This window comes from Narcine bancroftii, chromosome 12, assembly GCF_036971445.1.
Source record: "Narcine bancroftii isolate sNarBan1 chromosome 12, sNarBan1.hap1, whole genome shotgun sequence".
Taxonomy (NCBI): Eukaryota; Metazoa; Chordata; class Chondrichthyes; order Torpediniformes; family Narcinidae; genus Narcine; species Narcine bancroftii.
Genome location: NC_091480.1, coordinates 9,106,626 through 9,132,471, shown reverse-complemented (window position 1 = coordinate 9,132,471; position 25,846 = coordinate 9,106,626). Strand labels below are relative to the sequence as shown.

The window sequence follows — 25,846 nt, the reverse complement described above, 5'->3', positions numbered from 1 at the left end:
TCTCAAGCCTGAGCCCTTCCTCAAGATAGGAGTGAAAAAAGACAGGTGCTTGAATTACAGGCTGGGGAGAGAAAGGGGGATGAACAGGAGGGGGAAGAGTCCAGACCAACAGACAAAAGGTGCTAATTGGATATGATAAAAGGAAAGGTGAGCAGTGATTTTTGGCTCTGTGAAAGATAGGTTAAGCTGGTTTTGCCTGGAGTTAGAAGCGACCTGACAGAAGCAAGCAAGGTTTGGTTCTGGATTTCAGGCTGCCGAGGGATCGATGTGTGGCTGCAGGGGCGCTGGAGATGGACCCACGGACACTCCATGATTCTGATTGCTTCCCTTTCTCTCATACTGTAAGGGGTGGCGGCCAACACTAATGGAAACTCTGTCTTACGGCAGGCAGACTGCAATTTTGTGTAATGCTACATGTTCTGTCTTCTTCGATGACAATAAAGAAATCTTAAATCTGAGAGGATCCCATTGTTGGTGTTGCGAAAACAAGAGTTTACGGTGCGGAAGGAGTTTTAAAAGGAAGCTGAAGGGTGACTATTCATCAACATCCGCACAAAGTGGTTGATATCGAGAGCACATGCCCAGAGGTGGTCAAATCAGATACAGTTACTAGACAGAAATCTTTTGAAAGACGCTGAAATAGGCAAGGCATCGAAGGACAAAATGCAGCAAATTGGATTAGCATGTATGGACAGAAGGGTGAGCATGAAAACAATGGGCCAGATGGCCAGTTTCTGTGCTTTATGATCTTTAATATTTAATGGAGGAAATTCTAATCGGCATTCTGATATCATGGATATTCACCAGTTACATCAGCTGTTTTGTGACCACTGAGTAAAGCTGGTGCCTACTTTGGACATATTCAGGGAGGTTCAAGGAGCGCCAGTGGCCAAAGTAGTCAATCCAGGCTGCTCCCGTCATCATTGTGGGGATAAAGAGGGGGTGATGGTGGAAGCTGGTACAGTAGGGACATTACAATTCATGTCGAGTCCATTTGATTGCAGAAATACAACCCAATGAAACAGCGTTCTCCAGTCCTCAGTGTAAAACATGTAGACACATAATCAGACAAAACACACATACAGACAAACAATACATTGGCAGGGCAAGTGATCATATATACAAATAAATAAATATTGTTTCGTAAATATGAGAGCCTCGGACATTTAAAAGACTTTTAGATATGCTCGCGATAGATTTTGGAAAAATAGTGTAATTAAGGGTGATGGAGATCAGGCAGATCAATGGAGACGAGTTCATGGCCAGAGAGCTCCTGCTCCCAATTCTTGTCTTCGTCTTTCTACGACAGTGGGAGATCTCTCTGCGAAAGTAGGGACGCTAAATCATTGAGATACGAGCACTAGAACGTAAACCAAAAAGAAAACAAACCCCTGGAGGAACTCAACCGGCCAGGCAGTGGCCAGGAAAGGAAAGATACGTTGGACATTTCAGCTTAAAACCCTGCTGCAGTCCTGATTGGCTGGACATCAGCCAGAATTGTCCTCTGTCCATTTCCCACCACGGTGCTGCCTGACCTGCCAAGTTCCTCCAGTGGTTTGTTTATTTTCATTACACTAAAATATCATGTGGCAGAACAGCAACTGGAATGGAAGAATTGCAATACATTCTGCTATTGAAAGGAAACTGTTCTTTGTTCTCTCATTGAGGGGAAGCTCTTCAAACCAAGGGGACTAAAAACAAGGTGCCGCAGGGGTGGTGACTGAATATTAAGGGCAACAATGAACCCTACAGCACCGATGAAATGACTGACAAAGTGTAAAATGTTTCTAACTGTACTGTAGATAATTTCCTCGATACGAGATAACTGACAATGTAAAAATTTGTAAACATCGTACTCAATAGGATTGAAATTATGAATGTAAAGCGTGGAACAGCTTTTGGTCTTGTACATAATTTATTGTGAATAAAGTTTATTTTTTGGGTAGGAAAGGAGAGAAGATCAAATATTTACCTCTGTCCCCTCATCAGAGCTAAAATAGCCATGGTTGAGGGATGTGGGGGATTCTCCATTAATCTGTTGAGGAATAAATAAGATCAAATTTAAAACTGCTGAGCTCTAGTTTTAATCTTTAAAGAGATGGCACGATAATCCTTGCACAAATAACGTGCCAATTATGTGCCACAGCTATCAATTCAAAGGGCTGTCCATGTAGTCTGTAGTCATCACATATTCTGCTTAAGCAGCTCATTTGTCCTTCAACAAATCCTCCACAGGTCAACATTCTGACCCTGTCCAGCATGTGGAATGAATTTATTTTTGAGTAAAGTCAATATTCCTATCAGTAAAAATGATAGCCCAGCCGTCAACTAATCTGGAAAATTTACCTTCAGCATATTTATTTATTTGCAAGAATGGGGGAGGGGGTGGGGGAGAGATGTGGGGAATGGTGGGCAAGCTATTCGCCTCACTGACTGACCTGCAAAGTAACTGGGTCACTCCCACGGTGCAGCCCTGCCTCCTGATTTTGTCACCCTTCCACAGAAGGCAGCTGGCAAACATCCAGTTCTGAGAAAGGGCCGAGGAAACCACAACGTGATGCGTTTGGGAAAGATTCTTCGTTTTCTCCAAGATTGGCCAATCCAAAATAGATCAGCCACTTTCCTTGGAAATAAATGAATGTGTGCTGCTATTTGTACATTTGCCATCGCTATTCATTGAAACAGGATATGCTCAGTTACATAAATGTAAATATAGTCCAAGGGCAGCACATAGCAGTTAGTGCAATGCTATTGCAGCGCCAACGAGCCAAGTTCGAATCTGACGCTGTCTGCAATAAGTTAGTATGTTCTTCCCGCTTCTGTCTGCGATTCTTCTGGGTGCTTTGATTTTATCCTACCCTTCAAAATATATGGGGTTGAACGTTAATTTGGGCAGCACAGTTTTAAATGGCTAGAATTGCTTCTACCGATTTTTTTAAAAATTCAATTCAATTAGTTGGAAATCTAAAATGTAATCACAATTTAAAAAAACAAAAAGCAATCTCTGGAAGGAAACCATGCATTATCTGCATGGTATTACTGAGCGGCAAGAGTCTGTCTGGAAGGGCGATGTAGCCAGAATCCCTCATGACCCAAAGTCGTAACCTGAAAGGTTATGATCAAGAGCTACAAAAGTGGAATTATTTTAGTCTGGCAATGGGGACTGAGATGCCAAATGGCCTTTTCCTGCCCTGTAAATCTCTATGATTTACAGCACAGGGAATAGGAAGGGTATGGACTGGGTGCAAGTCAGTGGGATTAGACAGAAAAATAGTCCAGGATGGACTAGAATGGCCGAAGGGGTCTGTTTTCTGTGCTGTAGCGTTCTAATATTGTAAAAACAATTTGCAATTATATAGCACTTTTACAGGTATGCCAGTCCAATCATAACTCAGATCAACCCCTGTGGGGCTGCCTGCAATCTGCAGCATCCATTTTAATGCCTCAGGCCTTGAGACCTTGTACCCTGCCCCATCATTCAGGAGGTGCATGGTGGCCACCAAGGGATGCACCACAATGGGTAAACAAGCATCCAACTCCCTGTGACCTGATAACTGGTCCTCAAGCGTCCTGGGCAAGAGGCAACAACTCGCAAACACAAAGATTGACAGGGCGAGGCTGCTGGACCCACCTTGACAACATTTTACAGGAGTACAATTGGGAGCATCCTGTCTGGCTGCCTCACTATGTGGGACAGTTGCTGCAAAGCACCATCAATACTGAACATCATCAAAACAGCCGAGAAGGATCCTATTGATGATATTGACCAGGAGCGCAACTTAAATAGGGCTCACAGAATTATTGAGAATCCTTCACATACATCACAGAGGATCTTTGACCCACTCCCATCAGTGAGGAGGAACATTAAAGCCAGGCTGGGAAATGGCTTCTTCCTGCAGGCCTTGATGTTTCGTCTAGTTGTACATGTCAGATGATTATAAAATTGAAATATGGAGACCAACTTTTGGATTGCAAACTAATCAAAAAGCTATTACGAGACATTATAAAACAGTTCAAGACTGATGAAGGGCTTTGGAGGAATGATTACTGAGTAAGGTAGGACAGAGTGCCTTTGAGTTATACATGTCGGCTCTGAAAATTGCAGAACAATAATGACCAGATAATCTATTTCATTGCCATCTGTTGCAGAACATGGAAACAGAGCACAGTTCTATAAAGGCGCAAAACAGGGTGGTGAAGGCAGGCTTCATCAGCAAGAACACGAGTACAGGAGCAGTGACAAAGCTGGAGAAACTCAGCAGGTCAATCAGTGTCCTTTATGAGGCAAAGGTAAAAATATATAACTGACATTTCAGGCTTGAGCCCTTCGTCAAGGTGTCAACAGGTGTCTGAACAAAAGAATGGGAGGGAGGTGATGTGGAGAAGGGAGGGATGGGATAGCAGCAATCAAGGGGAGGAGGGATGGATGGGTGAAGGGAGGGGGAAGGAGAACTGGAAAGGAGAAAGGGGGGGGGAGAAGAGGAGAGCAGAAACCAGAAAAGTTGATGGTCACTCTCCAGCTGGATGACATTAACAGACGGGGGAAAAAAAAAAATCAGGTGAAATCAACCACAGGGTCTACAGATTTTCGTGCTTTACTTAAAGGAGCAGAGACAACATGTTACAATTGTGCAAGACCACTTTTGGGAGTGCCGTGCACTGCTCTGGCTACCCAGCTATGGGAAAGGAATCATTACGCTGGAAATAGTGGAGAAAGGATTCAGAGGAATGATGTCGGGACTGAATTATAATTATAGGGAGAGGGACTTATCTCCCTGCAGCGTAGGAGGCTTGGAGAGGTTCGTCTTAGAGGTATACAAGAATCGAGCATAGACAAGGTACATAGTCTTTTTCTACAGAGTAGGAGAGTCTAAAATAAGAGAACTTAGATTTAAGGCAAGAGGGGAAGTATTTAAAAAGGGACTCCGAGGAGCCACTTCTTCACATGCTGCCGGAGGAAGTGGTAGAGGCAGGGCCATTTGTGACATTTAAAGTATACTGAGGCAGGTACAAGGGTAGGAAAAGTTTAGAGGGATATGGGCCAAACACAGGTAAATGGGACCAGCTTGGCCAGCCCGGACAAGATGAGCCAAATGACCTGTTCTCATGTTCTGTGAGTGGGAAAGGTCCTTTGGCTTTTGCTTCAGACCCACGGTTATCTTTCTCACCCACTGAAAGGATTCGGCAGCCAATCAGCTCACCTGAAAGACAATGCAGCCCAGCACCCTCTCAGTTATGAACCAATAAAAAGGCAGCAACAAAAGGGGCAGCCAATCGAACCAATGCCCCCCCCCACCCCCGGCTCCAATGCTGGCCCCCAGTTCCCCTTGTGGGGCAGGCATGGCCCCATGTGGCTTTCCACCAGGGTGTTTTCCCACATCTCAAAGATAGGCAGGTTGATAGGATAATTGCCCAATGTAAATTTCCCCTCGTGCGTATGTGAGCAGAAGAATTTAAGAGGGTGGCACAGTTGGCGTAGGGTGGCATGGTTGGTATAGTGGTTAGCACAAATCTGTTACAGCACCTGCCATCAGGACCAGGGTTCGAATCCTGCGTTGTCTGTAAGGAGCTTGTACATTCTCCCCATGTTGGCATAGGTCCCCCCATCCCGGGGGCTCCAGTTTCCTCCCACCATTCAAAACGAACAGGGGGTGTAGGTTAATTGGATGTAATTGAGAGGCACAGACTCGTGGGCCATAAGGGCCTGTTTCCATGCTGCATGTCTAAATTTTTTTTAATTAAAAAATGGGATCATTGTCAGGTCAGCATATAGTGAAGGGCCCATATCCAAGCTAAATAACTATGAGTGCTAAGCTCTCGAGGGGATTGAACCCACAGCCTTCCAACCCAGAAGAGTGAACGTTCACTGAGAGCTGGGTGAAGCTGATTGCAGCGAGTCACATTCTGGGAATCTCTGGATCCTTTCCTGGTTACTCTCACCCTCGAACATCAGAAACCAAAGCAGGGCCAGGAGAACCAGAACTCAAGAGGGAGTTTCCAGTCACAAGTTTTCCCAGGGTGTTACAGAATCGTTCAGACGAATCCGCTGTCAGTCACTAACCTGTGTCCGCGGAGACCCGTTGACGAGGGGCTGTGGCATAGAACCTAGAAAAACATGATAACAAAATAAGATGGAGGCAAAAGAAATTCTCAATCATTTTAGTGAGTCTCCAAACCTTGTGTCAAATGTCCCCAAATCATTATTTTGCTATTGAGATACTGATATACATGTAAAGGGGAGCATTTCTAAACAAGTGCGGTGACAGCAATGAACTCTTGGCAGGTTAATTGCAGTAGTTCTGCAGGTATCTTGGAGCAACCATTCTCACCCTGGGTCCCTGGTTGGGGGGGGGGGGGGGGGCGACAACACATTTAACATTTAATAAAAGCCTTGTTTTTTTTTTCACCTCGCGTAACAATTTTTAAAAATACTTTTTATGTAGTTGGTAGGAGATCAGTACGGAAGAAACCAAAACTTGACTGATTCACCAGGAAAAGGGCTCATAAACTTTGAACAGAGTCCTATGGGGGGGGAGGGGGGGGGGTTGGTGGGAGAGGAGGGTCTGTAGCCGAAGAAAGGTCGAGAATGGTTGCTTTGGAGTCATTAGTGTTTGATCAGCAACCTGGACATCAGGAGGAGATCAAGATTCAGCAGGAATTTGCACAAAACCAAATTAGACAGACACAGACCTTTCAGCCCATCAGGTCCATGCTGACAGGCATTTACACATCACCTCTCAATCCCACCACTCACTCAGACACGAAGGGCAATTTGAATCATCCGATTAACCAACTAATTTGGGATATGGAAGGAAACTGGAATGACTGGTCAAACTCACAGAGAGAACGCGCAAACTCCACACAGACAGCATCGGCAATCGGAAGGAATAGTGGGTTTCTGGAGCTGTGGGAGCTAATAGAGTTTCTGCCTCACTGTGCGACTCCACCATTATAGTCATAGAACATGAAATCAGCCCAACTTGCCGATGCCAACCAAGTGTCCCACCTCCTGCATTTGTCCCATATATTATATCCATGTACCTGCCCAAATGTTTCTTAAACATTGCAACAGTGCCTACCTCAACCACCTCCTCCAGCAAACCTGTTCAATACCCCCACTACCCTCTGTGTATATAAAAAAGTCATTGCACAGGTTAAATCTCTCCCCCCTCATCTTAACCCATGTTTTATGGATCTCGATTCCCCTTCTCCGGGCAAAAGACTCTCTGCGTTCACTCAAGTTATTCCTCTCGCAAGTTACACAGGTGCTCCTCAACTTACGATGGCCTTCCATTCCGGCAAATCCATTGCAAGATTAAAAATCTCATCGATAAAGAATACCGCACCTACCATTTTTTTTTAATAATTAAATTTTGGATACCTTTATTCCACACTGAAAAAACCACCAACGTACAGAGCTGAAAGCAAGCTGGGCATGAGGAATTGTCAGCACCAAGGGAGATTATGCTGAATGATACTCTTGGGTGATTCTGCCATTAAAACTCACCCCACATTCTCAGCTCCCCCCAGATTCTTTCAATCAATTACAGACCAAGGCTGTAATAACAATGACCCAATTATGCTTCCTATGGATGTCATGTGACTGTTAAGTCTCTACAGCACATTTGTGCATTGCACTCAACCCCAGCATCAGAAGACTCTCTCGTTTTACATGACAGGCAATTGAAAGCGTCCCGCTAACCCAATGATCCACACACCCCTGTGACATGGACGCAGAAGAGGCCCACGTCGTGAAAATAGGACTGGCGAAGCAAATCTCACCTCTCAGATGCGACTCATTTGGAGTTATCCCCAGTTTCTTGAAGTATTGGTCGGTTTCCGGATCCACCACCAGAAGCCTGGCCTCCTCTTCACTCCCCTTGATAAAGGCCACAACTTCACTGTGCTTCTTCCCTTCAATGTTGACACCGTTCACCTACAAACAGCCGGATGATAGAGGCCTTATTTTCCTGAAACACCAATGAGGTCCCAAGTCTGCCAAGGGACCAGTGTGCGCTCCTGCCAAATTTTCTCCCTCCGCCCTTCCCATCCACCGAGACCCCTGGAAAAGCAGGCAACAGGCCTTTCCGGGTTTCTAACTCCATTCTTCCTTCAAGAAGACTCATCAGGGGCATCCACAACGCCAACCCTCAACCATACCGAGATCACCCAGATGTTTGGCACTTCTCTCATCATCTGCCACACGTTGCCAGTGGCAGAACAGGTCATTAGACAGTACTGGGGGCCAGGATGCCAGGTCTTGACGGCACAGCAAATGTGGGTGAAGCCAATACACAAGACTAGACTGTCAGGCTCATACAAGTTAAAGACCACGGTAAAAGGTGAAAAAGTTCAAGAAATACAAGGGGTTTGGGAAAGCAAAGCAAAATAATCTAGAATCTGGTGCATAGCATCAGCTGAGGAATCAATTAGGATAGAGATATGGAAAAAATGTCTAAATTTTCTGACAGCATAGATGGCCATTCAGCCCATTGATATTATTCCAGTCTGCAATACCTCCTTCTTCACCCACTGAAATCTACCCTGCTACCTATTCCCACGAATGCTCCCAGATACTGTTCCATTTACCTGCACACCAGGGCAATTTTACAGGGGCAAATTATCTGACCAACCCCCACATGTCGAGGATGAAGGAGGAAACAGGAGCTCCTGGAAGTGGTGGGGGGGGGGGGGAACACCCACACAGTCTCATACAAACTCCACGCAGGCAACACCAGAGGTCAGGGCTGAACCTGAGTTCCCGGTGCCGAGAAGCAATAGCTCCACCAGTCCCAGCCACCGTCCCTCCGTCCCTGTCATGGCGCCCATCCCAGCCCAACTTCCTGTCACATCTCCAGCAGCCCCACCAGCTCTGCCCCCTGTGAACCAGTGGGACCTCTGCATCTCAGAGGGACGAGATGGTTGAATATATTGAAACAGAAATTGGTCCCTCTTGATGGGGATTCATGGAGAACTGGCAGGACAGTGAGTTCAAAACACAGCATCAGATTTTCTAATTTTATATCACAAGCTTGACCTCCGACTGCAGAGTCACCTCTCACTTCTGTTTCTTACAACCCAATTATAAATTAAACAGGAAAACTTTTAATTACATTAGTAGGAAAAGATCTGAAGAAAAGGCAAACTCAGAAATAACATGAAAGGAAGAATTAGCAAAATATTAGTCTCTCATTTGCTTGTGGGAACTACTGCAATGTTTAGGGGATGCTTGGATAGATACATGGTTAGAAAAGGCTTAGAAGGATATGGACCAAGGGACTAGCCCAGAATACCAACTGGGTCAGAATGGATGAGTTGAGCCGAAGGGCCTGTTCTGTGCTGAATTGCTCAAAGACACAAGATGGAGACGGGAAGGATAGACAGGAAAGCTGCTTCCCAACATCGTGGCCACTGGCAGGACAATCTCACAGGTGTGGCCATACCTCAAATTTACTTGATGAGGCTGGGTCTTTATTCCCTACAGTGTAGGAGGTTGAAGGGATGATCTAATAAAAGTTTATAAAATCATGAGAGGGCAGCATGGATAAAGTGAACTAAGTTTTTACTCCAGAGGACAGAAGATTCCAGAACCAGAGAAAGTTGGGAGGGACCGGTTAGATTTATGTGGAGTAGATTTATATGTCAGCACAACCTCACAGGCCAAAGGCCATTCTGTAATGTTCTATGTAACCAGAGGACATAGGTTTATGGGGAGGGGGAAAGATATAATGACGGGAGAGGCAACTTCAACTCAAAGCATACTCTACATCTGGAATGAGCTTCCAGCGGAAATTGCACAAGGGGGCACAATTTTGATATTTGAACAGATGTATGGGTTGGGAGGGTAAACATGCCCAGAATAGAGAAAATCTGTAACTAGAGGACAAAGATTGAAGGTAAAGAGGGAAGAGATTTAACAGGAACTGGAGGTATTTTTAAAAAAATATAAAAACACATGTATATAAATAAAGTTACACCTCCAGTTCCTGTTAAATCTCTTCCCCCCCTTCACCCTTTGTCCTCTGGTTATCAATTTCCCCTATTCTGGTATATACACAGAGGGTGATTGGAACAAACTGCTGGAGGAGGTGGTTAAAAATAATCTTGAAGAAAAAAAACTAGATGGACATGGATAGGATGGGCTCAGAATGACCCTAGCCATAAGCAGGTCGATGGGACATGGGTGGGTGGGACATTTTGGTTGGCCCAAAAGGCCTGTTTCCACACTCTACAATTAAGGGCTTAGAACGATGGAGCCAAATCAGGCAAATGGGACTAGCCCAGAATGCCAACTTGGTCTGCATGGACGAGTGTGGCCGAAGGCCTGTTATCCACTATATGTCTTTATGAGGAAGCTAACCTCGCCAAGAAATGTCAGCCATTAAACTCCGCTTTAAATCTATCCCTGGTGATTTTAGATTGATTAGAAAATTGTCACCTCTACAACTCTATCCTGGGGACGGAGTCCAGCTTTAGCTGCGCAGGAGTCTGGATCCACAGACCGGATGTACTGGCCAGGCTTTGCTTTCTCGCTGTGAAGATTGAAGCCGTAGCCATTGGGACTCTTCTTCATGCAACAGAGCCGGGGAAAGAATTCCTTAGCTTGTCCATTGAGCTCCTGCAACACAATGAAACACAACGAGCTGTATTTGGTGACAAGGCAGTTCCCAATCCAAGTGAAATCGCACGGGTAACCTCCTCCGTCAATCAAGCCCAGTCACCGGCTGGGCTGCTCGATGCGATGGCCATTAACTTGGCAGACGTGGCTATCTACCACTCACCGGATCTCTTTTGCCAGGAAAACTATCTTGCACGGATGTCATTTTGTCTGCACCTTGTGGGTTAGAGTATTGGGAGAAACACAATAAACTAATAAAAACACAAAATTGCTGGACAAACTCAACAGGTCTTACATAGGAGGTAGAGATATATAAACAATATTAAATTTTTATTTTTTTTTAAATCTAGACATATAGCACAGTAACAAGCCATTTCAGCCCATGAGTCTGTGCCACCCAATTAACCAACCCCCCCCCCCCCCAGTATGTTTTGAAGGGTTGGAGGAAACTGGAGCCCCCAGTTGTGTCACGTAGACACAAGTAGGACGGACAAATTCCTTACAGAGAGCGTGGCATTTGAACCCCAGTCCCAATAGCTGGTGCTGTAAAGGCACTGCGCTAACCGCTACGCCAACCGTGCCGCCCTTCACGGTAAGAGCGAAAAGCAAAAAGGCTGAAGGGGTGGGGTTGGGGGGGGGGGAAATCACAGGCCAAAAGACAAAACATCAGCATTGGCCACAAAAAGGACAAGAGACGATTGATTGGGGGAGGGGGTGGCTCTGTGAATGCAGAGCTGCGAGGGATAAGGGAAGGGGAGGGGACAGAGGGCCAACAGAAATCGGAGAAACTGATGTCAATGCCATCTGGTTGGAGGGAGCCCAGACGGAACACAAGGGGTTGTTCCTCCAACTTACCTCCCCCTATCAATTCTCACCTATCCTCCACTGTCAACAAGGCGGAGTGGAGAGGGAAGGCAGAGTGGAGTGGGGCAGCACAAGTTAGGGTAGCAGTTAGCACAACACTGTTACAGTGCCAGTGACGGGGGTTCGAATCTGGCACGCTCCGCAAGGAGTTGGCATGTTCTCCCCCGCAACTTGCGAGGATTTCCTCCAGCAGCTCCAGTTTCCCTCCCACCCTTCAAAATGTACCAGGGTTATAGACTAATTGGGTGTAATTAAGCAACATGGGCCGAAAGGGCCTTTAACCATGCTGCCCGTCTGAAAGAAAATGTAGAAAAACTATAAAGAGGGAGGGAGGGAATGGCCAGACAGCGGACAGTGAAGAGAAGCAAGTAAGGGTGAATGGCGACTGGTAGGGGGACCCAGGTGGGGGAGCAGTGGAGCTGGGAGGCAGGTGGAAGTGCAGAAGGAAATAATACATGGGGTGGGGGTTGGGGTGGACTACAAAACAGGGTGAGAGGAGGTGCAATCAAGATAACTGGGGGAGTTGGTGGGTTTCTAGATGTCTGGAGATAAGCTTGGGTGAAGGTGGAATTAGCACCTGGAAAGTATCCAAAGTCTCCAAACGGTCCAGAAATAAACTGACAAGGAAATTTCTCACCAAAGATTGTATTACTGGGTCAGACACAGGTTAGCTGTACAGAGCCTTGTGCAGCCACACTACCTTGAAACAACTGTCTGAATCAGCAACTATTGCTTTGCATTTGTCCCTTACACAAGACAATAAACTCATGATCATTTGGGACCCAAGGGAACTCCAATCTAGATTCACAGAGAATTTTTTTCCTGTTGTCAAATGCACAGCCTTGTTTTGCACACGACTTCTTTATTACTGGTCTCTTTTTCTTTGGCTTGGCTTCGCGGACGAAGATTTATGGAGGGGGTAAAAAAGTCCACGTCAGCTGCAGGCTCGTTTGTGGCTGACCAGTCCGATGCGGGACAGGCAGACACGATTGCAGCGGTTGCAAGGGAAAATTGGTTGGTTGGGGTTGGGTGTTGGGTTTTTCCTCCTTTGCCTTTTGTCAGTGAGGTGGGCTCTGCGGTCTTCTTCAAAGGAGGTTGCTGCCCGCCAAACTGTGAGGCGCCAAGATGCACGGTTTGAGGCGTTATCAGCCCACTGGCGGTGGTCAATGTGGCAGGCACCAAGAGATTTCTTTAGGCAGTCCTTGTACCTTTTCTTTGGTGCACCTCTGTCACGGTGGACAGTGGAGAGCTCGCCATATAACACGATCTTGGGAAGGCGATGGTCCTCCATTCTGGAGACGTGACCCATCCAGCGCAGCTGGATCTTCAGCAGCGTGGACTCGATGCTGTCGACCTCTGCCATCTCGAGTACTTCGACGTTAGGGGTGTAAGCGCTCCAATGGATGTTGAGGATGGAGCGGAGACAACGCTGGTGGAAGCGTTCTAGGAGCCGTAGGTGGTGCCGGTAGAGGACCCATGATTCGGAGCCGAACAGGAGTGTGGGTATGACAACGGCTCTGTATACGCTTATCTTTGTGAGGTTTTTCAGTTGGTTGTTTTTCCAGACTCTTTTGTGTAGTCTTCCAAAGGCGCTATTTGCCTTGGCGAGTCTGTTGTCTATCTCATTGTCGATCCTTGCATCTGATGAAATGGTGCAGCCGAGATAGGTAAACTGGTTGACCGTTTTGAGTTTTGTGTGCCCGATGGAGATGTGGGGGGGCTGGTAGTCATGGTGGGGAGCTGGCTGATGGAGGACCTCAGTTTTCTTCAGGCTGACTTCCAGGCCAAACATTTTGGCAGTTTCCGCAAAGCAGGACGTCAAGCGCTGAAGAGCTGGCTCTGAATGGGCAACTAAAGTGGCATCGTCTGCAAAGAGTAGTTCACGGACAAGTTTCTCTTGTGTCTTGGTGTGAGCTTGCAGGCGCCTCAGATTGAAGAGACTGCCATCCGTGCGGTACCGGATGTAAACAGCGTCTTCATTGTTGGGGTCTTTCATGGCTTGGTTCAGCATCATGCTGAAGAAGATTGAAAAGAGGGTTGGTGCGAGAACACAGCCTTGCTTCACGCCATTGTTAATGGAGAAGGGTTCAGAGAGCTCATTGCTGTATCTGACCCGACCTTGTTGGTTTTCGTGCAGTTGGATAATCATGTTGAGGAACTTTGGGGGACATCCGATGCGCTCTAGTATTTGCCAAAGCCCTTTCCTGCTCACGGTGTCGAAGGCTTTGGTGAGGTCAACAAAGGTGATGTAGAGTCCTTTGTTTTGTTCTCTGCACTTTTCTTGGAGCTGTCTGAGGGCAAAGACCATGTCAGTGGTTCCTCTGTTTGCGCGAAAGCCTCACTGTGATTCTGGGAGAATATTCTCGGCGACACTAGGTATTATTCTATTTAGTAGAATCCTAGCGAAGATTTTGCCTGCAATGGAGAGCAACTGGTACGCACCATTAATGACTCCAAAGGCTGAGTGTGGAATGATAGGCTTTAATACACATTAGATTTCAGCTGGCCCAACTCCATGTGCTCAAATGAATGAAAGTGGGGAGGGAGGTCGACCTTCATGGCCAGGTCACCGAGGAGGAGGTTACAGGGGATCGAGTCATCAGTGGGCAGTCCAGCCACTTCAACACAGAACAGTATATACACGTCACCACAATCACATCAATAACATTAGTCTCCGCCGCATCACTGCGGGCCTGCCCGCAAACCTGTGGACTATCCAGTAATTTGCTGCCAACCATCACGCACTGACCTTCACTAAAATATTTAAGGGCACTCAGGAAAGAACTTGATTTGGAGTGCATACAGCAGATGCACCACTACCTGCCCCCCGGTAGACATAAAACACACTCGAGAACAAGAACGTGCACGTTTATTGTGCACATGTTTAATAGCTCTCTAAATGCAATCAAATTAGAAATCCTCTGCACACCCTCAGCCTGAAATTGAATTTTTAAAGTATGGACTGGGGGGGGGGTGTAGGTTAATTGGACAGCTCGGACTCATGGGCCAAAATGGCCTGTTACCATGCTGTATGTCTAAATTAAAAGTTAAAAGGTTGCCCACCCCTGTAATCTAATGAAGTCCAGATCAGAATCAGGTTTAACGCTGTGAAATTTTTTGTTTTGTGGCAGCAGTACTGTGCAGAACAAGGTGCAAAATTACAATTCCGTAAATACAAGATTTAAAAAAAAAACTGGTGCAAATTAAAAGAGAAATGAGGTGATGTCCATAGGTTCACTGTCCAGAAACCCGACGACAGAGGGGAAGAAGCATTTTTTATAACGTGGAAGTATGCGTCTTCAGTACATTTTCCTGGTGGTAGCAGCGAGAAAAAGGAATGGCCTGGTGCAAGTTCAAATTTTTATTTAAATCGCCCGTTTGTATCAGTACAGAGTTCTTCGGTTCACAGTGAAAGCACACACAGAAATAACACACATACAAACAAGTACAGTATATGTATACATACAAGGAAACTAAATATTAATAAATAGTGGAGTCTAGGAAAGTTTTAGAAATTCACTCATTCAGCTGTCTCAGATTGTAGATTCTTTTAAACAAACTTTTTTCAAAGCAAGAATTTCAGTGCATACGTACATTGTACAATGTGTAGGACAGAAAACCCATCAGAAGTATCACCTCATAAAATTTAATGCCTTCAGACGTGGAGATTGCCATCATGGCAATAATGGGGGAAAATTCCTGAAATTTACTATTTACACGCAGGGTCTGGGAGAACATACAAACTCCTGACGGGCAACACCAGATTCAAACTCTGGTCGCTTTGTGCTCACTGCTACGCTAACCCTTTAGATTTATTATCTCTTCAATTCAAGGACTAGTTGGAGTTGCTTTTCTTCCCCTCTTTACAAAGTGCTTGTTCAGCTGAAGCAAGAAAGAATTTTGACACATTTTACCTTCTCCAACGTACACGGCAATAAACTCGAGCATTGTTCTCAAGGTTATTTATTAGCCAGTTGTCTCTCCACACCCAAATCTTACCCAATGTCTTGCTCCGTTGAAATGAGCCGCATTTTTTTAAATCTTAAAGCCGGGAATGGAATTCATCAGGCAAACATCCCCACGTCTGACCTTACCAAGGAGGGAAGGTCATTAAACAAAGCAGCCCCCCTAAAAAGTTGATTGCAAAGGGTTGTAAAAAGCTGAAAATTTTTCAGAGTACTGCAGGGAGATTTCAAAACATTGAACGATTGAGGTTGTGTCTCTGTGAAGTGGACGAAGAGGTCAGAAGGGGAAAGATAGGCCTGCCTGAGCTGCAATTCCACTGATGAGCATTGAAATGAGAGGGAAACAAGAGAATAGCATTAGCCAGAGAAGCCCTTTCAGTCACTTTTAGTGATCTTCTGGTCCTGGCTATCATTACGTTCATGAAGAGGGTTTGCTCGGGCTATATTTCGTGATGAGTTTTAAGAGATTTGGTTTGTCGCCAAAGACTCTTGCAAGTTTATACGGCTGAACAACGGGGAGCATTCTGACCGGTTGCATCACTGTTTGGTGCGGAGGTGCCAATCCACAGGACAACAGCAGGCTGCAGTGGGTTGTAAACTCGGCCAGCGCCATCACTCCATTAACATCTTTAACAGGCAGTGCCATCATCAAGCCATGCCCTTCTCTCATTGCTACCACGGGGAAGTGGTAGCCTGAACACAATTCTACAAACACGGCTTCTTCCCCTCTGCCATATCATGTTTCTGAATGAACAGTGAGCCACCTCACTTCCTCCTCTTTCTGCATTCGTATTTACAGCCTTGTAATTTAGTCATTTATTCTGCACCTTGTTGTGAACAATAATGCTGCCACAAAGTGACAAATTACACGACACATGCTCATGACGATAAATCCTGATTTGCCTTCACAGATCCAGCAGAGAAACAGGGGCATGCATCCAGGACATTGGCACATGCATGTGTATTATTGAAAAACCTGGAGTATTATCGACAGAGCAGCTTAAATAAATTACCACAGTGAAAATACATCCACCAAACATGGCAGTCAAATCCGTGCCACGCACAATCGCGTTGGCAATCTCAGCAGGTCTCGCACATCCATCGGAAGCAAAGGGTAACCATCAGTTCAATTATTTGCGTTGGGAGTTTTGGTGGGAGGAGGTGTTTCGACAGCGTCTATGCAGTAGAAGAGCTTTTCTATTGTGCAAAATCGGCGTGTACTTCTGAGGCAGGAAGGCTGCGTCTCTCTCACACAGAAAAGGCCGAAACAGAAACTGCTCTCTTCAAACATCGGTTTGACATAATTTCTCATTATCTGTATCTCTCTGGTGGGACAAGTAGTCATTGTACGAGACACCAGGGTTCTTAGCAAGAGAAGCAGGAGAAAACACAATGCTCACATTCCTGGTTCTGCTCAACTTCTGAAATCTTCCGTGGTAACTTTAAAATCCACTGTAAGATCCCTCTGCGATTCCCTATCCCTGAAACCGCCAAAAGGCCCTTCTCATTTGCCTTCGATGCATGCCTCTGCTTGTTGTCTGAATTTTTGTGTTGCATGAAAGCAAACAGTGAGAGGGTGTATGAAGAGGCCAAGTGTGGGGCTCATCAAGGAGGTTGGTGATAACAACAGGAAAACAAAGAAATGTTAAATATATTCAAAGTATTTGGCATCACTACGGAAGACAGTGTAATCATTCCAACAATAACAGATGGGCTAATTTCAAGTAACCATGGAAAACAATCCCAATTACACAGGACAAAAATATTAGAGAAGGTCCAGGGGCTAAAGACAGACAAATCACCAGGTTGAAAATGGGCAAAATGTGCTTTTCTGTCTTCACATTTTTCTGGATGCAGAAGTCAATAATCAAATAGAAAAATTTAAAAAAGCTCAAGAAATCAAACAAAGTCACATTTACTCGAGTGGAGGATGTGACAAATGAGAACAGATAGATGAGGTGTATTTCGATTTCCAAACGGCATTGGGCAAGGTGCCCCATAAGAAGCAGTGTCTCAATTAAGAGCTCACGGTTTTGAAAAAAGTGTGTTAGCTTGGCTTAAAAACTGGGTTATATAGGGTGGCACAGTTAGCGCAATGCTGTTATAGCACCAGAGATCAGACCAGGGATCAATCCTGTGCTGTCTGTAAGGAGTTTGTATGCTCTCCTTGTGTCTGCATAGGTTTCTTCCGGGTGCTCCGGTTTCCTTCCACTGTTCAAAAACTTACAGGGATTGTAGGTCAATGGGGTAGCATGGGCTCATGTGCCCAAAGGACCTGTTTAAAATCTTTAAAAAAAATAGAAAATGAAGGGTTGGAATACATGGGTTTTTTTTGGGTTGGAGGGATGTTATAAGGGAGTACTACTGATACTGGGTCTTGGTCCTCATTTATGTCAACGACATGCAAGGTACCCAAGTGCGCTGATGTAAGTAACAAAATTAGGTGGAATGGTTTGTTGTGACGGGGATATTCTGACCTCACAATGGTTTGCAATAGCCCAAGTGTTTGGGCCAAAGCTTGGGAAATGGAATTTAAAGAGGGAAAGAAAGAGGCCATGATTGTCAGCAAGTAGAATCAAAATGTAGATCATCTAACCAGGGAGAGACGACAATTAGTGAGGTACAGAGATCCAGGGGCACCTGTTCATGAATCACATCAAGTCAGCAGGAAAACCAGAGGGGCATGATTCAGTGATCGTTGGAGGAATCAGAGGTGGAGAGGGTGAGCAAAGTTCTTGGGAGTCACTATTTTGGAGGATCTTTCCTGGACCCAACACACTTATGCCTTCGTCAAGAAAGCTCAACAGTGCCTCTATTTTCTAAGGAGTTTGCGGAGGTTTGGTATGACATTGGAAACCCTGGCAAATTTCTACAGAAGCGTAGTGGGATGTGTGCTGACCAGCTGCATCATGGTTTGGTAATGGGGACACCAATATCCCAGAATGTAAAAAGCTACAAAAGTATAAAACCTTCCCCACCATCCAGAACATCTACAGGGAACACTGCTGTCGGAGAGCAGCAACATTCATCAAGCACATGCTCTGTTCTCGCTGCTGCCATCAGGAAAGAGGTGTCGGTACCATAGGACTCGCACCACCAGGTTCAGGAACAGCTGCTCCCCCTCCACCATCAGACTCCTCAAGGACAAACTCAATCAGGGGCCCATTTAAAAGATTCTTTATTGATTTTTTTTCTCTCTCTGTATTGCACAGTTTGTTTACATGGGTACATTGAGTACAATTTTTTTTGCACTATCCATTAATCCTGCCTCACCCGCAGGAAGAATCTCCAGGTTGTATGTGATGTCACACGTGCACTATCCAAAATCTGAAGCTAGTCATTAAAAGGAGACAGCCAACATGATCTTTAATCACAAAGGGGCTTGGGTTTAGAAATAGGGACGTTTACTACCATTGTACAGTGTGTTGGTGGGGCCACAACTCAAGTACCTGGACAGCTCTGGTCCTGTCACTTTTAAAAAGGAAATATGTAGTGACATTTGCAGACAGCAGTCCAAATGAGATCCACAGAACTACATCCTGGGATGAGTGAGATCTCCCATTGTGGTGAAGCAAGTTACAGAAGAAGGATACATGACCGTAATAAAACCTGCAAAATCTTGGAGAAGACATTACAGGGTGAATGGCAACATGTTTTCACTCGTGGGAGAGTCTCGAGCAAAGGGACATGGTTACAAGTCAAGAGGATGAGCATTTAAAATGCAGGTGCACCAAAATTTCCTTTGTTGTAGAGGCAAAGAATCTCTGGAATCCTCTACCCCAGAGGATTGTGGGAAGCTGGATCACAAGATGGATGCAGATGGAAGGCGTGAACATTTAGGAAGGGGAGAGACGGTTTTATCTGAGACAGTGTGGAGCTGCTCAAATGCTGTTGGATTTTTACTCATCTGGACAGGTGGATCATATTCCTTACGCTCCTGCCATGTAGATGGTGGGAGCAAATCACTCAGTGTACGACTGCACCTGTGTAATTATTGACTGAACACCTCCTGCTCCCACCAATTTATTCAGGCGCCTGCCATTATTTTGCTCACACCTTGATGACGGACTCAAGTCCAAAATGTTGGTTATGTATCTTTATCTTTGCTTATAAAAAAAAGACACTGTTTGACCTCCTGAGTTTCTCCAGCCTTATGTTTTTAATTCAACCACGGTGTCTGCAGACTTTAGTGTTTTATGACATAAACGCTGCAGCAATAAAAACCTGGTCTCTTCATTACCTCCTGCAGGGTTACCAAACAAATTTGACTCCTGAAAGTTATTAGACTCTTGAAAGAATCCAAAATAGTTCCTCTGTACCAGGTCTTACTTATCGTACTAGATATCTACTGGTCTGCTCACAGAACAATTCCCACGATTGCATCTTGGTATGTGTGACAATAAACTTGAATGCTTTTGCTTGAGGTTCATTCCTTTTCAACTTGCCCTTCCTTGTAAATGGTTGTGCACATAAATTACCACTGCCCTGGCAGAACAGCCATCACACAGCCTCTCCCAGACACAGACAAAAAGCACCTCCCCTTTTCCGCTCCCCAACTTAGCACCCCACAAGAAGGATGTTTGTGACACTGTTAACTTGGCTCTACTCTGAGATCAGTGATTCCATTGTCACAGTACTAATCATCAATCATCCATTTACAGCAATTATACATTAATCCTATCTCATTCTCCCCACCTTCTCACCCACTCTCCTGCAACCCCCTCCCCAAACCAGATTCCACCACTCACCCTGCCACCCACTTGGGGTAACTTACACCAGCCAATTCATCTGCCACACTGCATGTCCTTGGAGTGTAGAAGGAAATGGGAATACTGAGGAAACCCGCGTTGTCACAGGGAGAATGTGTAAACTCAACGTAGATAGCAGTGGAGCTCAAGATAAAGTCTGGATGCCTGGTGCTGTGAGGCAGTGACTCCACCAGCTGAACAATGTGGGAGCAAGCATGATGACCCCATGGGGTTCGAGTCTTGAAGTGTGCGTCTTCCCTATTTATCCTTTCGACGCAGAATCCAGTTACTAATCCTGGAAAGTAAAACACGGGGTGGTGCACAGAGGTCCATGCAAACCGGTTCCGCGCTGTTACAGCTTCGGCAGCGGAGCAGCCGTGTCAAGATGGCACCGCCGAACGCATCTTCTCCCGTGCTCAAATGGGCTGTGCACATGCACTCGGCGGCGTTGTGACATCACTGCCCACTTGTGGGCGGGACTTACGGGCTGCCTTATAAGGTGCAGCACGGGCTTTTCAAAATAATACCATTGGAAGTGCAAATGACTTACAGGGTGTGGTCTCCTTATTTCACTTCCCTTAGTAGCTACCACATCAAAAATCTGTCGGCACTGTGGTTGAAGTAAAAACACAATGCTTATAAAGGACCTGCTGAGTTTCTACAGCAAAGGTAAAAATACATCACCAACATTTCAGGTTTAGAGCTCTCTTCCCCCACCCCTCCACCCCCTTTTCCCTTTCTATTCACCCAGCCATCCAACCTCTCCTTGCTTGCTGTTGTGCACTCCCTCTTTCTCCGCCAATCACCTTCTGCCTTTACAACCCCCTCGCTTCACCTCTTACTCTTTTATTCAGATGCCTGCCAACATTTTTCCCTACCTTGATGAAGGACTAAAGCCCGAAACGTCGGTATGCATTTTTACCGTTGCTACATAAAGGACACCGTTAGACCTGCTGAGTTTCTCCAGTGTTGTTTGTTTACTAATTCTGGAAATCCTTGTTCTCAGACTGTATGCAGAACAGCTTCTGCAAATCCATCCTTTACTACTTCAAATGTTTGTCCTGGGTGAACACAGTCTGGGCCATCAAGATTTTTTAAAAATTTAATAATACTGCATGACAGAAGGCCCCACTGGCCCACGAAACCTGTGCCGTCGAATTAACCAACCAACCCTGGATGTTTTGGAGGGTGGGAGGAAACCAGAGCAAGGTACAAAGTCCTCACAGACAGTGGTGGATTTGAGCCCAGGTCACTGACGCTGTAACAGTGCTGCACTAACCGTACCACCCACGGTCATACGCTTTTAAACCTTAAAGGTTTTGTCACAGTTTACCTGGTGCAGTGAGACGGGTTCTTCGTGAACAATCCAACAGGTTATCTCTAACATTCAGAAAAAGCACAATTTAGAGTTCAGCAAGGGAGCAGATGGTTGCATTTTACAAGAGAGGATCTGCTGGGAGATTGCAATATTTACCTGGCACCTTAATTTAACGGTGCTGAATCTGCTCTGGCGCATCACCACACCACTTGCGGTGCTCTCATCATGGGTTGGACTGTGCTGGCAGGCACATCCATGGAGAGAGCGCAATTCCCAGCTACTGAAACTGTGACCAGGCACCGGTCACCTGCACACGGTCCATTCTCTATTTGAACGGGCTCAATGGCAAAAAATTGTCCAGGTAGCAAATAACTGATTTATTAAAATTATAATTTATCTTAGTCTTGGGTTCCACAGCTTGAAAGATGGACACAAAATAGTTCCCTTTAAAAATCTTTGAACATTATTTAAAACTACCAATGTAATTTTATTTAAATTCAGAGATGCCACGGTAACAAGCCCTCCCAGCCCACGCTGCCCAATACACCCATGTGACCAATTAACCCTGTATATGGGAGGAAATCTGAACATCCTTAGGGGAGATACAGGGAGAACATACAAGGTCCTTACAGGGAGTGGTGGATTCAAACCTGGGACACTGGCACTGTAATAGCCTTGTACTACTGCTACACTAACTGTGTTGTCCAAAGCTTTTCTGCTTTTAAATGTCCTGTAAACTGGTACAAAGGACTTAGACAACAACAAGCTGTCAAATACCCAGAGGGTTATTGGGTGGATGCTCAGGGCCCAACACTGGAAGCCCATGGTTCCCTGCTTGTAGATTATTCTGCCTGGCGGGGAGGTAACTTTTCCTGGACTTCAATTTGACCAAGGTTAGTGTGGCTGCAGGAATAGCACGAGATCTGACCCAACAGCTTTATCAGCATTTAGTCTCCTTTCAATCTCCATCCAAGGTCACGACAGTTCTAAGCTAATTAATGGTTACTAATCCGAAAGCACTGCAGAAGGATGTTGATGGTAGTGCAACAGGAATCTCTAATACCTGTTCAAGTGAGGACATCAGAATCAGGTTTATTATCACGAAAATTTGTCGTTTTGCAGCAACTGTATTGTGCAGAACAAAAGGTGCAAAAAAAATTACAATTTTGTAAATATAAGGTCTAAAAATAACTAGTGCAAAAAAGAGAAAAAGTGAATTTTTATCTATTGGTTCATTGTCCGTTCAGCAATCTGATGGCAGAGGGGAAGAAGTTGTTTTTGTAACACTGAGTGTGCGCCTTCAGGCTCCTGTCCTCTTTCCTGATGGTAGCACTGTGAAGAGGGCATAGCCTGGGTGGTGAGGGTCCTCGAGGATAGAGGCTGCTTTCTTGAGTCACTGCCCCTTAAGAGACGTCCTTCATGGAATGAAGGATAAAACACATGAAGACGCTGGCTGAGTTCACAACTCTCTGTGGCCTGTTCCATCCTGTGCATTGGCATCTCCAAACCAGGCAGTGATGCCACTGGTCAGTAAATACTCTCCATAGTAGACCTGCAGAAATTTGCAAGAATCTCCCTCAAACCCCTTCCAAAATATCTAGAATGCACTCTGTAGTTTTGAGTTAATCGGGCTTGGGCCATTCTACAGGTCAACCTTCTTGGATCCAATGGAATCCTCTTCCCCTCAATAATTTGTCCACCTCATCTTCTACCAGTGGTGGTCTGACTGTTGTAATTAAACTCATGTTCTCACAACAGCAAATCAACACAAAATGCTCTGCTATCCGAGCAAAAGTAAAAGGAGTGCCCCGTGTGGCCAATTTATGTGCAACAGCTTTTTAAATATTGGCTTTGTGTACCACCAAGATCAGAGACCCTTGGGATGCAGAGAGGAGGCTCACAGGTACATTGCTAGGATCGGAGAACTTCAGTCTCTGCAAGATTTTTGTTCAGCTATTTGGACTAAAGGGTGGCACGGTTGAAATAGTGGTTAGCGCAATGCCTTTACAGCTCCAATGATCAGGACTGGGGTTTGAATCCTACACTGTCTCCCCGTGTCTACGTGTGTTTTCCCTGGGTGCTCCAATTTCCTCCCACCATTCGAAACATACTAGAGCTGTAGGTTAATTGGGTGGCACGGACTCATGGGCCAAAATGGCCTGCTGCTGTGCTGTATGTACGACGACAGGGAGAGATTGAATCAATAGGCATAGAATTATCAGAGGCCCAAATAGGGTGATTAACAAATCAACTATCCTGAGCAGGGAGATCAGTGACCACGAAGTACTAACTTAAGGCAACTAGTGGAAGAATTGGATGATTGGGAACTCTCTTTTGCTTCTTTCTCTGACCATAAGAGGCACTTCAGGCAAGTTTTGCCAATGGCAAATCTGTCTGTCTTACAGCGGGCAAAAGCAATTTCATGTAATAGGACACTGTTTTATTACAATAAATTGAATCTTGATTCTCAAGAGGAAAAAAAAAGTTGGCCCTCAAGAACTCGATTTTATTACAATAAATTGAATCTTGATTCTCAAGAGGAAAGAAAAGTTGGATCTCAAGAACTCGGTGTGAATGTATGGTGGAGGCAGAAATCTTTAACACCTTTGCAAACTCCCAATGAACTCCTGAAGTATCACAAAGACCAGGATCTGGACCAAGTCCTCTGAAGTGGGGAGGTGTTAAACAGATCTCCATAGGCTGACCTTGAAACAACACACCCAAAGCCTGCCTTCTCTGGTTACATTTCATTCTTGCTAGAATTTTGCATCCAACACAACTGTAGCATCACCCAAATCTCCCTTGCCTTCTCAATGCCATTGCTGTTCCTCACCTACTCGATGCTCTCCTATCAGCCTTCTCGCTCCAATCTTCCATTAGCTTGAGCTCTTCCAAGGACGTTTGCTGTCCAAGTGTTCATTCCTGATGCACAAATTAAACTGTCCTGTCTGGTACCAGTAGCTGCAAAGCATCAGACCGGATCTATATAGAAGATAATTAAAACAGCTGAGAGGATCACCGGGGTCTCTTTTTGACATTTACTGGGAACATAAATAGCGCTCAAAAAATTATAGAAGACCCTTTCCATCCAGTGCAGAGCATCTTCAACCCATTACCATCAAGGTGGTAGTACAGGAGCATCAAAATCAGAACTGCTAGGCTGGGGAATAGCTTCTTCCCACAGGCTGTAAGACTTATGAACAGTATCCTATAACTACGAAAGTTATTTCAAATATAAATATTAATTTATTTTGCTTAATTCATGTGATGTTTATGCACTTATATACAGCATTGTGTATTTTTGTGCAAGCACCAATGCCTGAAGAGAAGCGGTTTCGTTGGGTAATACATGCGCTATCAGAGGATAATAAACGATCAAGATTCCCATCCTGTCAAACTTGCCCCCTGCACCCCATAACCCTTGGATCTCACTTTCCTCCCATTCTCATCTCCTCCCCATCCTCAAACAGCATCCATGCCTTCATCTGACGTCTGGAGGACCCCCCCCACCCCCTCCGCCAGACTGCTATCTCTCTCATTCTTTAAGACAAACAGGGTGAAAAGTTATCAGCCGATTAGTGTGACAAGGTCACCTTCTTCAGAGACTCCAGTGACAAGGCAGTCATGATTTGAGGGAGTCATTCACAAGGTGTGGTGCAGGTTGACCTTCCAGTTCACTGCAAGGAGAACTTTCAAAGAAGATACTAAATCAAGCCCATCTGCTCTGTGAGATGAGCAATAAAAGATTGGAAGAGAAAGTTCATTATCTGACTGCACGTGTACAACAACCAGACAAAACAGTGTTTCTCCAGACCAAAGTGAACACATAATAATCACGTATGCGCCTAACAGGATAGAATACAAAATACACACCAAGATTTCAGAATAATTTACTCATTTACTCAGCGAGAAAACACCTCTGATCAATAGTTAGCCCTTAAATTGTTAATTTAAAGCATGTTATCTGCTCAGTTTCTAATGAATGGTTGAGTGAAAATTGATTGCAGTTTCCTTCCTTACGACTCCAAAAGTATTTGTAGAATGCAAGGAGTTTTGGGATGTCCGGAGGTTACAGATAGATGAATGCAAGTCTCTCTTTTTTTAAGATGCTAAAAGACACTCACAGAGGCCCCACATTAGAATGGAATTTATCAATGTTTATTCAAGATGGTACTTGGCAAAAGGGCTGGAGGGGAAAAGTGCTACAAATGTCATGACATGAGGAAACGATCTGATTTTCCACAGAGAACTGAATGGCTCTCTCAAAGACTGTTGTTGTCCCTTTATCAGCAGCCTTTGGTCATTCATCTTGTTTGGTCGAAGCTCTGGATGT

At 45.2% G+C, this 25,846-nt stretch overlaps 1 protein-coding gene across 2 annotated transcripts in view; it reads right to left on the bottom strand.

Moving 5' to 3' along the window:
- The window catches only part of LOC138746424 (Na(+)/H(+) exchange regulatory cofactor NHE-RF2), a 108,049-nt gene that overhangs the window by 5,990 nt on the left and 76,213 nt on the right, over positions 1–25,846 (bottom strand). The window contains exons 3-6 of one of the 2 annotated variants that reach the window (XM_069904594.1): positions 10,439–10,618; positions 7,783–7,936; positions 6,062–6,105; positions 1,973–2,035 (exon numbers count right to left, since the gene is read on the bottom strand). In XM_069904594.1, coding sequence (XP_069760695.1) covers positions 1,973–2,035; positions 6,062–6,105; positions 7,783–7,936; positions 10,439–10,618 — 441 coding nt within the window. The remainder of the gene's footprint in view (positions 1–1,972; positions 2,036–6,061; positions 6,106–7,782; positions 7,937–10,438; positions 10,619–25,846) is intronic. The other variant, XM_069904595.1, reaches the window with a different exon arrangement.